We start from the raw sequence: 12,745 nt of genomic DNA, 5'->3' as shown, positions 1-12,745 counted from the left end.
TGCTAACAATAGGTAAGCAAATACAGTTGACAATTTGGAAATTTTCTGAATTTCTCTTATCCTAAAACGTGTTTTGGGGCCACACATGGTGGTGCTCAAGGCTATTATTCCTGGCTCTTTCTTCAGGAATGACCCCTGGCAGTGCTTAGGAGGGACGGTATGCAGAGCCAGAGATTGAATTGGGGTCAGCGGCTTGAAAGGTTTAAGTGTTGGGGCTAGAGCGATAGTACGGGGTAGGGCATTTGCCTTGCATGTGGCCGACCATGGTTTGATCCCCGGCATCCCACATGATCCCCCAGCACTGCCAGGAGTAATTCCTGTGTGGAGAGCTAGGAGTAAATCCTGAGCATTGCTGCCGGGTATGACCCAAAAAGCCGCCCCCCAAAAAAGCAAGAAAAGTTTAAGTGTCTTAACTTCTCTACTGTCTTTCAATTCCCTAGCCTAAAATTTGTTTGTACAGATGTTTTGCCACAAATGTGAAAATGAGTTTATCATTTTGATTAAATTCAGCTCATCACCTTGGAACTCTAGATTTGTTTAATCAAAGATGTCTGTCAAACTTATTTTTGGAATTAAGTTGGCTTGTTAAAGTGTATTTGTTTTCTAGGAACTGAGTCAGTGAGTTTATAAAACCAGTCTAAGCAGGCATCTTTTGATAGCCAGAGAACTTCTGAATGAACAGCAAGTAGTTAAATGCTGCACTTATAAATCACTCTTGGTAGGCTCTGGTGACCGTACGTGGTACAAAGGATTTAACTTACTATTTGGGTCACACCCGGCGATGCACAGGGGTTACTCCTGGCTCTCAGGAACTACTGGCGGTGCTAAGGGGACTATAAGGGGACTATATGAGATGCTGGGATTCGAATCTGGGTCGGCCACCCTATCCATTGTGCCATCCATCACTCCAGCCCCAAGGATTTAACTTAGGTTGGCCTTGTGCAAGGCAAGCATCCTACGCACTGTACTATCTTTCAGGCCCCCAGAAACATTATTTTTTTTTGGGGGGGGTGGCGGGGGTCAAAGCTGCTAGTGCTCAGAGTTTACTCCTGACTCTTAGCTCAAGGATAACTCCTGGTGGGGCTTACACCTTATGTGGTTCTGAGAACCAAACCTGGGTTCACTCCATGCAAGGCAAGCGTCCTGCTCCCTGTACTATCTCTTTGGCCCTTGTGTAATCTCCAGGTGGCTAGGGAAAAACTGGAGGCTCTCTTTTGCCACCTGCGTTTGGTGATATCGGGCCACTTCCCCACCTGGGATGGCTGATGCTGTGGGTGGACGAAGGAGGAAATGAGGGCCAGGCTGGTTGCTGATCTGTTGCCGTTTATTCCATTTGCCTGTTCAATCTCACTAAGCTCCCCATTCTAGTCTCACACTACGCCTCATTCCTGTCTCCTCCTGTCTCTCCTGCTCATCTCTCTGTGCTCCCACTTGCTGCCTTGGTCTCTCTAGTCTCTCCCAACTCCCGCATTGGGGGTGACTACCACATCCTGTCCCATAGCACAGTTGACATATGAAAGCCCTTCTTCCGCTGAAGGGCAAAATACCACTTAGGGGTGTTTCTCCTCTCCTTAGTCCAGTAACTTAATTAACATCTTAATTAACATCTTAATTCTAGTTCATATTAATTATTTTGTATGAACACAGTAATAGATACATTAAGCCTGTAGGGTGGCTTTCCTGGGGACATCTGGCTATAGATCTCAGACTACAGTGCTCAGGCCAGATTAATCTTTCCCAATCCTAGCAGGGTCCTAATCTAGATGTCACTTTTTGGATCATGACAGAATTTGTCCTTGACCATGCTCTTATAGATAAGTATTATGACGCTTTGGCCTGGCCCATATTAATGCCAGGGTAGCTCACAGCTTGCCCTGGGTCCATCCAGTCCCTCGTCGGGAACCTGTTTTTGGGGTGCTAGGAAGTAAGGGCAGCTGAGGCCTAAGTCGAGAGAACAGATGCCCAGGAGTGGATATCATTTGGAGTCAATTCCCAAGTTACAAAAGCATAGCCATAACTGTCTTTCTGTGTCTATACAAAAAGGACATTACTCTCAGTTAACTATGCAAAGGACTTAAGGAGAAGAAAAAACAATGTTTACAAGTTAATAGAGTCTGATTAGGAGATGATTGGGGAAGCAGAGAACAAAGAAAGAGGCCACAGACAAACAGAGGAAAGGGAGTGCCTCAGGAGCACTGTGATGGGAGTAACCCAATAAACCTAAGTTTTCTGCAGCAAGGCAGAAAGGACAAAGGAATGTTACCTGTAGCCCTGAGCATTATCATTTTTATCCCCAATAAATTAAATTTTTTAAAAAAATTTTATTTTCTTAAGGTTGTTCACAGTAATTGATTACATTCAATATTTCTACACCAATCCCACAATCATTACACTTTCCTACCACCATTATTTTGAATTTTCTTACCACCATTCAAACCTGCATATCAGGGGCTGATGCTAGGTCATTTATTTTCTATTGCTTATTACAGATATCATGAGAGGTTGTGCGGCCACAAAAGCAGCAGTGCACTTCTGGAATTCTAAAATTGTAAATGACTGGGATCCAGAGACGTCTCTCTGTAGGAAGCTAAACCATTTTGAGATTCATTTGTTAGTCTCTGGATCAAGGCCACTGGTGAACTTATATGGTGCCAGGAGGCTGTTCATGGGTGTGACAGCTAGGACCCCAAGCTGACAGGTAGATGGGAAGAGTCCGCTGCCACCATGTGGCCTTGGAGTCTTAGTCCCTGAACCCTTTTACCTGGGATTTTCTTTTTTTCTTCTGGAAGCTCATGGTCACCAGAATTTCATCTGGAGTGGGCGGCATTATCTTTTTTAACATACAATAAGCACCAGGAGACTAATAAGCACTAGAAGACTCAGATACAGTAGGTATGTAAAAACTGTATGTGTAATGTGTACATTTATATATATATATATGTATCTAAAAGTACATGAAACTGCTTTTATATCAAAACACCAGTAGTAGTTTGCTTTGATGTCACTTGTAATTTTTAAAGATTGAACGTGTTGAATATGAGTTAAAATTTTAAATGCTTATTGTGTTTTCACTATTGTCACATAATTCAGAAGCAATCTAGATTAGATTTCATACATATCACAATTTTAGTATATTTTGTAAAGTCATTACATGTACAGATTTCATCCAGTGTGTACAGGATTTCCCTAAAAACTGAACATACTTTTCTACCAACCCTGCTTGATGGAGTTGTTACTGACTTGAACACTGATCAGTTGTAATTTGCATTTTGTGTGTTAATTTAGAAAATAAAGCAAACACTATGACTTTAATTGTTACACAACAGATGAACCATTACTTATTTTGGGGAGGTGGGGTAAGCATCCTGGCAATTCTCAACCAACTGGCCAGCAGTTCAGTGCAAGGACCCAGGGATGTGGTGCTGCTTGGAATAACCAGGCCACTCCAGCAGAAGGTAGTCCTATAATTCGCAGCCTCTAGAACTGTTGCTTAAAGGACCATATGTTACTGGGGATTGGCTGTTTGCAAGACAAGTGTCTCAATTTGCCTTTTACTCTCTGTAGCCCCTTTCCAAATTTTTTTTTTTCTGATTCCACTGACACCCACCCCCCCATTTTTATTCAGTGTTCTCAGTGGTATTCTACTGCCCTCTCTCCACCCCGTATGGCTCCAGAACTCTTTTTCTGTTTTCTGTATTGTCCATTTTGAGAAGCCCTGCTCTAAAATTTGGTTCAATTTTTTTTTAAGAAATATTTTATTGAACCACCGTGAAAAAAAGAAGAAAAAATACAAAGCTTTCAGGTTTAAGTCACAGTCAAATACTGATTAAACCACCATCCCTTCACCAGTGCACCCGTTCCACCACCAAGAACCCCAATACACCCCCCTCCCACCCCACCCCATCTAAGTAGCTAATGATATTCCCATTATTCTCTATATATATTGAGTACATTCCATATTTCCATACAGAACTCACTATTATTGATTGGAAATTTTCCCCAACAATCAGGCCTGCTGAATAGGCAGCATCTAATAATTTCTCTTCATTGCTAAGAGTGAAGACTTTGAGTCTGCGTGGCTGCAATAGCGGCCGTGCGGTTTTGGGTTTCTAATATTTTAGCTCAGTTCACAGTCAAAATGGATGGCTGCAAGAATCCGCTCTGGTGCCAAAATGGGTTAGGAGACCTCAGGATCACAGTCAATAGGTGCGGAGGGTCTGCTTCTCGTGCCTCGGCTCCGGTTCATCTCTGGGTGGAAGGCGCGCCGGGAATGCCCCCCCCTCCCAGGACCACCTACAGGCTATGTCACTAAAGAAAGTCCTACCTCCTGGTTGAGGGGTCTTAGAGGGTGGCTCTTACCACGTGGCTGCTACCGCTGCCGCCATTTTCGGTCAGAAAAATGGGGTGGAGAGGGAAAAATATCCCTCCCCGGGCTGCACAAGGTTGTAGCTCAGTTCACAGTCAAAATGCATGGCTGCAAGAATCCGCTCTGGTGCCAAAATGGGTTAGGAGACCTCAGGATCACAGTCAATAGGCGCGGAGGGTCTGCTTCTCGTGCCGCGGCTCCGGTTCCTCAATCTTTTTTTTAAAACAAAAGTACATGAAGTAAAGTAAAGCAACTATCTAAAGACATCGCTGTCTGTCACCTATTCTATATTACAAGTGTATTAAAGGTTATATAAATGTATTTTCAGGTATATGCACACATACCTGTGCAAAATTTTGTATTGCTTCACATGTGGGCACATGATGACTTTTAATTCTTAGTAATAACTCGTCTGTAGATGTCAGTTTTTCCCATTCAAGTTTTCATCTAAATGTTTTGAGAATGAGAAAAAATGATCTTATTTTTCTTCAATACTGTGAGCAAATTAATGTCCCGCATATATAATACAGTATATTGATTATTTTGTGCCTTTCAATCAAAGAGTAATCTGTCTTATTAGCTCAAATGGGCTAGCACATTGCTTTGCACATAGTAAGCAAAACCTGATCGGTGTTTTTACATCTTCATTCTGAATTAGATCCACTGTTCGAACTATAGATCTCCAGACTCCACCTCCAGAAATGTTTTATTAGCCACATCATCAGCAATTAATTTTATTATGATCACTCATTATAGTCAACAAATATTCATTTTATTATTATTTTTTTAAAATAACAGCACACAATTTTTGTTTATTTATTTATTTATTTAGCTTTTTGGGTCACACCCAGCAATGCACAAGGGTTACTCCTGGCTCATGCAGCTCAGGAGTTACTCCTGGCCGTGCTCGGGGGACCATATGGGATGCTGGGAATCGAACCCAGGTCGGCCTCGTGCAAGACAAACACCCTGCCCGCTGTGCTATCACTCCAGCCCCAATATTTTTTTTTTTTTGATTTTTGGGTCACATGGTTAGGCTTGGATGCCTATCCCTTGAGAGCTCAGGGCTGGGCCACATGCAAGACAAGCACCTTAATCCTTATACTATTTCTCTGGCCCTTTATTTTCTTCTTTTTCCCTAGGTTATTTGGGGGTATTTTTGTTGTTTTGGCACCATACCTGGAGGTAATCAGGGTTTGTTCCTGGCTCTGTGCTCAGGGATCATTTCTGCAGGGGGGTTGGATTGCAGTGTCCACATGCGGTTCCAGGATTGAATTTGGGTTGCCCACATGCAAGGTGGACTGGAGCGATAGCACAGCGGTAGGGCGTTCGCCTTTCACGTGGCCAACCCGTGTTCAATTCCTCTTTCCCGCTCGGAGAGCCCGGCAAGCTACCAAGAGTATCACGCCCGCACAGCAGAGCCTGGCAAGCTACCCATGGCGTATTGGATATGCCAAAAACAGTAACAAATAAGTCTCACAATGAGAGACGTTACTGGTGCCCGCTTGAACAAATCGATAAGCAACGGGATGACAGTGACAGTGACATGCAAGGTGAGCACCTTACCTCCTGTACTATTGCTCCAGCTTCAGTATGGCTAGAGATTTTACAGTTGTGTAAGGAGATTTTTGTTACTTCATCACTTTTTATATTAAAAAATAAAGTTTACATCTTCATAGCACTGTGCATATTATTTTTACCTCTAGTACCTTGAACTCATTTTCCGTTAGTATTTGATGGGTGTTTTCGTGACTGCTAAGTATTTATTTATTTTGTTTTGGTTTGGGGACCACAGCTGGCAGTGCTCAGGGCTCTGTCCTGAATCTGTGCTCAGGAATCAAATCACTTGTGAGCTCAGGGGACTATATATGGTGCTGGAATCAAACCCAGTTGGTTTTTTTTTTTTTTTTGCTTTTTGGGTCATACCCAGCAATGCACTGGGGTTATTCCTGGCTCTGCACTCAGGGATTACCCTTGGCAGTGCTCAGGGAACCATATGGGATGCTGGGAATCGAACCCAGGTTGGCTGCGTGCAAGGCAAATGCCCTACCCGCTGTGCTATTGCTCCAGCCCCTCAAACCTAGATTATTTGCATATGAGGCAAGATCCCTACCTGCTGTATTATTGCTCCTGCACATATTTTATTAGCCAAGTTATGAACATGATTCCCTGGTTATACCTGGGTTATTTCAGTTTGTTGCTAACACAAACAGTACAGCAGGAAATATCCTGTTAATGCAAGAGGATAAATACCTGAACTATCAAAGGCGTGCATACCAGTATGTCAGCTGAGGTCTGAGAGGGTTCTGAAGTTTTCATCTTAACATTACCCACCCAGCTTATTGATGCTCAGTGAGCTTCAGAGTCAAGGTTTTATATTGGGGAGTCAGTTAATAGATATTATGGGTTGAGTCATTGGGCATATGTTAAACTGAGTCTAAAGCCATCTTCTACCCATGGAGGTGTCAAAAAGTCAGACATTCATTCTAGTATCGTGTGACCCAGCCCTCTCATCACATGGTTGCTTTTGCACTAATAATCTAGTTTAGAAGCCTCCTATGACTTACCTCACTAGCCCAAACTCAGTATGATCCTAGAATAGCAAAGGAAGTTCTAGAGGTTTAGAAGCTCATCTCAGATACTAAAGAAAGACAAAAAGAAATATTTGTCTTATGGTATATTACTTGTCTATCACTTTGTTCACGTGCAAATTTTTCAACTAGTGGATAAATGTTTTATTCTTTCCCCTTTTTCATCTTAACACAAATATGTACATATATGTACACATTAATATATTATCACATACGCCAATTCATATTTTCTGTCTCTACCCTGTGTTTTTGTTTTCAGTGATGTCTTTGAAAAAGGAAATTTCTTATTTTGATGGATTTTTATTAGCCAAAATTGTCTCATAAATTATACTCTTGATAGTCTCTAAAAAATTTTGCCTCCTAATATGCCATGAAAATATACTTTCAGCCTGTTGCCCATTTTTGAGTTAGTTTTGGTACATGAAATAATGGAAATTTTTATTATTTAAAAGTTGTTTTTATTTTGACACTGATTTGCATATTTACAATGGGTTTTCAGGCACACCGTGTTTGCACCTCCAATTCCACCACCTTTTGTCCCCATCTCTCCACCACTTAACCCAGATTCCCTCCTCATCAGTTGGAGAAATACTTATGCATCAGAAATGATTTGTTGGGGGCTGGGGTGATAGTACAGCAGTAGGGCATTTGCCTTGCACACAGCCAACCTGGATTCAATTCCCAGCATCCCATATGCGTGCCCCCCCCACCCCCAGCACTGCCAGGATAATTTCTGAGAGCAAAACCACGGGTACCCCCTGAACGTTGCCTAGTGTTACCCAACCACCTCCCATCCCCCACCCAAAATGATTTGTCACTCTTAAGTGTTAAGCAGAGCCATAAAAATGGATATACCATTGTTGCCCTTGTTGTAAAGTGGATATTTACCCTTGCCCTGGAAGAAGATACTCTTTCTGTGGAAGACAGGGTCCTCATACTATTCATGTTTAACTCTGTCAGGATAGAGATTAGTCTACTTGACTCCATTGTAATCCTAGCCTCATGCTTCTTTCTTATCTTCAAACACTTTGGCATTGATATCTATAAATAATTTACCAGAAGCTTAATACACTTTGCAATTTGATAATTTTTTGTTAAAAGGGAGTTTTTCTGTTTTAGTGTAACTCAATTCTTTTATTATCTTGTGGATAAAATATGTTGTAATAAATTAACTTCTTTCTTTTGAAATAGCTAGACATTTCCAAAGAAAAATAATCTTAACTAAGTTAACTAAAAATAATCACAACTAAAATAATCGTAATACTCATTTATAATAATAAGCTCATGTTTATTCTAAGTATTTGTATATTGTTTATTTGACAGTTTGTGTGTAAAATATTCAGTATTTTTGTATCTTATGTATTTTTTCTTTCTTTTTTTTTCTTCTTTTTGGGTCATATCTGGTGATTCACAGGGGATACTCCTGGCTCTGCACTCAGGAATTACTCCTGGCAGTGCTCAGGGGACCATATGGGATGCTGGGAATTGAACCTGGGTTGACCGTGTGCTATCGCTCTAGCCCTTATGTATTTATTTAATAGGCTTTTAAGCTGGCCTTTTACCATTATCGCAAGTCTGGGAAAAACTGAGAAAAATTTTGTGTAGGCTTTAGGAGCCCACAAACGATTTTGTTCAGTGATGCAATATTTGTACTAGGGGGCATTCCTAGCTAGGGTATGTTTGGTGCAAGAAAATTTTTTATGAACTGTATAAATTTTAGTACTAATGAGTTATTAAAGTTGTGTTCTACTTGATAAGCATCAAAAAATTAAATTTTAGTAAATGCTGTAGTAAATGTATAGATGTTTCTAATCAGGAACTTGTATTCTGAGCTTGACTGTTGCCTACGTTACATTTTTTGGTTTCTGTGGTGCTGGGAATCAAACACACTCATGCTTGCAAGGCATGTGCTTTCCCATTGATCCACAACCCCAGTCCTGAGCTTGATTCTTAACACCATTAAAAATATTTTATAATTAACACACAACTTCTTACCTACAAGCATCATCTTTAATTTGAAACTTGTTAAAATAGGGAAGAGTACTATGGTGTTAGATAAGTAAAAAAAAAAAAATGGAAGTGTTCATGTTACTTTTTTTGGTATTTGCTGCCACCAAATGGCAATTAATAATATTACTCTGCTGCAATAGAAGGTACTCTGAAAGTAACGCTCTTTTATTATTTCTGATAAGGTTAATTTGTTCTTAAGGAGATTTTTTTTTTGAGGAGAAGTGATGTATCAGTATGCTTAGAACTACAAATAGCCTTACTAGTTGATAGAATAATTTCTATCTTCTAACATACTGGAAAAACTTACTAGAATTTAGCAGTGATCACTGTAACAAAGGTAAGAAAACTGATCATTCTTTCAAACAAGAAATGTGGTTGTCACTATACTTTCATACAGGGAACTTAATTCTACCATTTGTTTTTTCAAAGTAATTGCATCTGATAGGGTTCTAGACTATTTTAGGTCTAATGTTATTTGAAATAGATCTTTCATTTCAGTAAAAGTAACTGTTGGAATATGAGCCTGGAAAATTTATTTTATTAAAGAAATAGAAGTAGTTCAAATGGTCAATATTAGGAAACCGTTGAATACTATATTACTTTTTGGTTTTGGCGCCACACTGGGTGGTGCTCAGGGGCTATCTCCATGTTTGGACATTGCTCCTGGTGGTGCTCGTTGGAAATACTAAATTACTTGTGAATTTAATATTACTCATTGAAAATGTTACAGAGGAACTGAGTAAGGTTCTACATTATTATGCGTATGAAATAGAGGAGCAAGTTGCTAAACAGTATATTTACATGTACTCTGAATTTTCTGGAGTGATAGCACAGCGGGTAGGGTGTTTGCCTTGCATGCGGCCAACTTGGGTTCGATTCCTCCTTTTCTCTCAGAGAGCCCGGCAAGTTACCGAGAGTATCCCGCCCACATGGCAGAGCCTGGCAAGCTACCAGTGGCGCATTTGATATGCCAAAAACAGTAACAACAAGTCTCACAATGGAGACGTTACTGGTGCCCGCTTGAGCAAATCAATGAACAGCGGGATGGGAATCACAGTGCTACAGTGCTACTCTCAATTTTCAAAAGTACATATGTAATAGTATTTGGGGCATTATGGTGACTTCATAAGTTTGTGTAGTTAAAAAATGAATGTTTAAGTATTTAGATATATGGATTAAATGTTTTATTTTTATATTTTTATTGTTTTTGTTTTTTGGGTTTTTTTTTTTGAGGGGGGGTCATACCTGGAGATGCACAGGGGTTACTCCTGGCTCTGCACTCAGGAATTGCCCACGGTACTTAGGGGACCATATGAGATGCTGGGAATTGAACCCGGGTCGGCCGTGTGCAAGGCAAACGCCCTGCCTGCTGTGCTATTGCTCCAGGCTCCAATTTTTATACTTTTAAAGTAACATTCTCATGGAGAGGTATGTTATGATATTCACTATCACTATCATCCTGTTGATCATCGATTTGCTTGAGCAGGCCCAGTAATGTCTCCATTCATCCTAGCCATGACAGCCTCTCTTTACTTGTTCCCAATGGTGCCGCATTAGAGGCTCTCTCAGGGTCAGGAGAATGAGACCCATCATTGTTACTGTATTTGGCATATGAATACGCCACGGGGAGCTTGCCACGCTCTCCCATGTGGGCAGGAAGCTCTCAGTAGCTTGCCAGGTTCTCCAAGAGGGATAAGTAGGCTATAAGATGTCGCATAGCCGCTTCTCGGAGCTTGGTTTTATAGTCTCTGGATGTTGGCCATTGATGGGATTACACACACCCAGGGGCAGTTTGTAGGTGTGACTGCCTACCTACTGTAAGATGGGGGATCTGGGTGGAGGAGGCCCAGTCCCGATCCGAGCAGGCTTGGAGACCTCAGCCTGGGGTCCTGCACACCTGCGTTCCTCTGCCGGTTCCTTTATGCGTGACACTCTTCCAAGCATGTGGAGAGAGGCCTTGAGCATGGCTGTAGCTGGGTTCTGGAGGTCTTCAGCTGGTGGGGGCCCTGCTCAGGGCCAGGAGGGAGACTCAGCCCACCCCCTCCCAGGGGCCCCAGTGAAGACAGCCAGGCGCAGGGGCAAGAGACTCTGTGTCGCTCTCTTCTGGGAGCTTGGTTTTATAGTCGCTGGATGTTGGGCATTGAGGGGATTACACAGCGCCCAGATACCCCATTTTCTAGTTTGTGGGTGTGACATCCTAGCTACTGGAAAATGGAGGATCTGGGTGGAAGAGGCCCCGTCCGGATTGAGCAGGCTTGGAGATCTCACATATATCTATGATCTCACATATATCTCACATATATTTATCTTGGAGATCTCTCCACATATATCTCTATATATCTATATAGATATAGATATATGCACGCAAGGTTCAACCCTTAACAACATATTAGTAATCTTATAGAAGGGCTTAATGACCCCTGGGTGAAATACAACAATATCACACACCCTCCTCTGAGGAAAGTTTTGGCGCATTTTTCAGTGGTTTATTCATTATCTGTATTGCAAACCATAATGCTCATGTAATAGAGTGTAAGAGGGAAACTGACTGCCATTGAGGCAGGGGGTGGGATGGGGGTGGTGGGAGAGATACTGGGGACATTGGTGGTGGAAAGTGTACACTGTACAAGTTATCATATCACCCAAAAACCCCACTCCCTGATACAACGAAGAAATTAAAAGATAATATACACAAAAATAGTATGATATAAAAGTATAATAGTATAATACTACAATGTAATATATAATATAAAAGATAATATACATAAAAGTATATTTTCCTTCCCTCCTTCCTCCTCTTCCTCCTCCCTTTTCCTTTCTTCTTTCCATATTATTTTATTTATTTATTTTGCTATGAGCAGGGGCACATGGCTCCCATGAAGTACTTAGGGATCCCTGAGGTTACTCCTAGTTATGATATTTGGCCAACTGAGTCCAACAGTTCCGTTTTCAGGCTTGGCAGTGATGGGGGCTAGTAGAGCCACCACACCTGGGGAGCTGGCTTGGGGAAAACATCCTGGGATTCAAAATCTGGTTCTCGCACAGGCCAGGCATGTACTTCTGTCTGCTGAGGTGTCTTCCTAGCCTGTTTTCTTAGTGGGAGATAAAATACATTTTGAATTAGTTAGATTTTGTGCTTGATCTAATAATTCAGTGTCTTGTTGTGGAAACTATTATTTATAACGAAGTCCTTCATCTCTAAGGTCAGCATGTTCTTGCTTTTGATTTTGCTATTTTCTGCCACAGGCCTGAGATTGGAATTGAAACAATACAACCACTGCTTCCATCAGAGGGAAATAGTATGGAATTTTCTATTATGGTAGGTTATTTTCCTTAGTCTTTCTGCAGCAATATAGGTAGCTCTTGTAGTTTGTTGGCTGTTACTATTTATTGTGCCTCCTTATAACTTTCACTTAGCTTTTTACGTGTGGATGCTTGTTATCAGCCAAAATTCTTGTGGCAGACATTATTTATAATTGTGGGCCCTGCATTTCTGGCAAACTTAGTTTAGCAACTTAATAATTCAAGCAGATTTTCAGTGGAGGTTTTAAAATCTTAAGTTACCTATCTTATGGCTCAAAAGAAGAAAATATTAAATAGTTAAGAATAATGGCATTGCATTATTTTCTGAAAAACTAATAAACTGTTGGATGTTGCCATTCTTTTGTCTAGCCGTATGACTTTGCTCATATGCTACACATATTTGATGTTTGTGGTGTACACTAAAAGTTAGCCATTCAGTAATCACTGGGAAACTTCATTTATAGGTTTGACTTTT

General features: G+C 41.1%; 1 protein-coding gene across 4 annotated transcripts in view; it reads left to right on the top strand.

Annotated features, from left to right (window-relative positions):
• The window catches only part of ANKRD28 (ankyrin repeat domain 28), a 168,519-nt gene that overhangs the window by 33,153 nt on the left and 122,621 nt on the right, over nucleotides 1–12,745 (top strand). Inside the window, exon 2 of one of the 4 annotated variants that reach the window (XM_055137224.1) lies at nucleotides 12,214–12,286. The exons of 2 other annotated variants lie outside the window; for them this stretch is intronic. In XM_055137224.1, the coding sequence (XP_054993199.1) occupies nucleotides 12,269–12,286 (18 nt within the window). In that variant the 5' untranslated portion in view covers nucleotides 12,214–12,268. Of the gene's footprint in view, nucleotides 1–12,213; nucleotides 12,287–12,745 lie in introns of those variants that run through there. One more of the 4 variants, XM_055137228.1, reaches the window with a different exon arrangement.

This window comes from Sorex araneus, chromosome 4, assembly GCF_027595985.1.
Source record: "Sorex araneus isolate mSorAra2 chromosome 4, mSorAra2.pri, whole genome shotgun sequence".
NCBI lineage: Eukaryota > Metazoa > Chordata > Mammalia > Eulipotyphla > Soricidae > Sorex > Sorex araneus.
The sequence above is the reverse complement of the archived record's forward strand: the minus strand, read 5'-3'. Positions and strand labels throughout refer to the sequence as shown.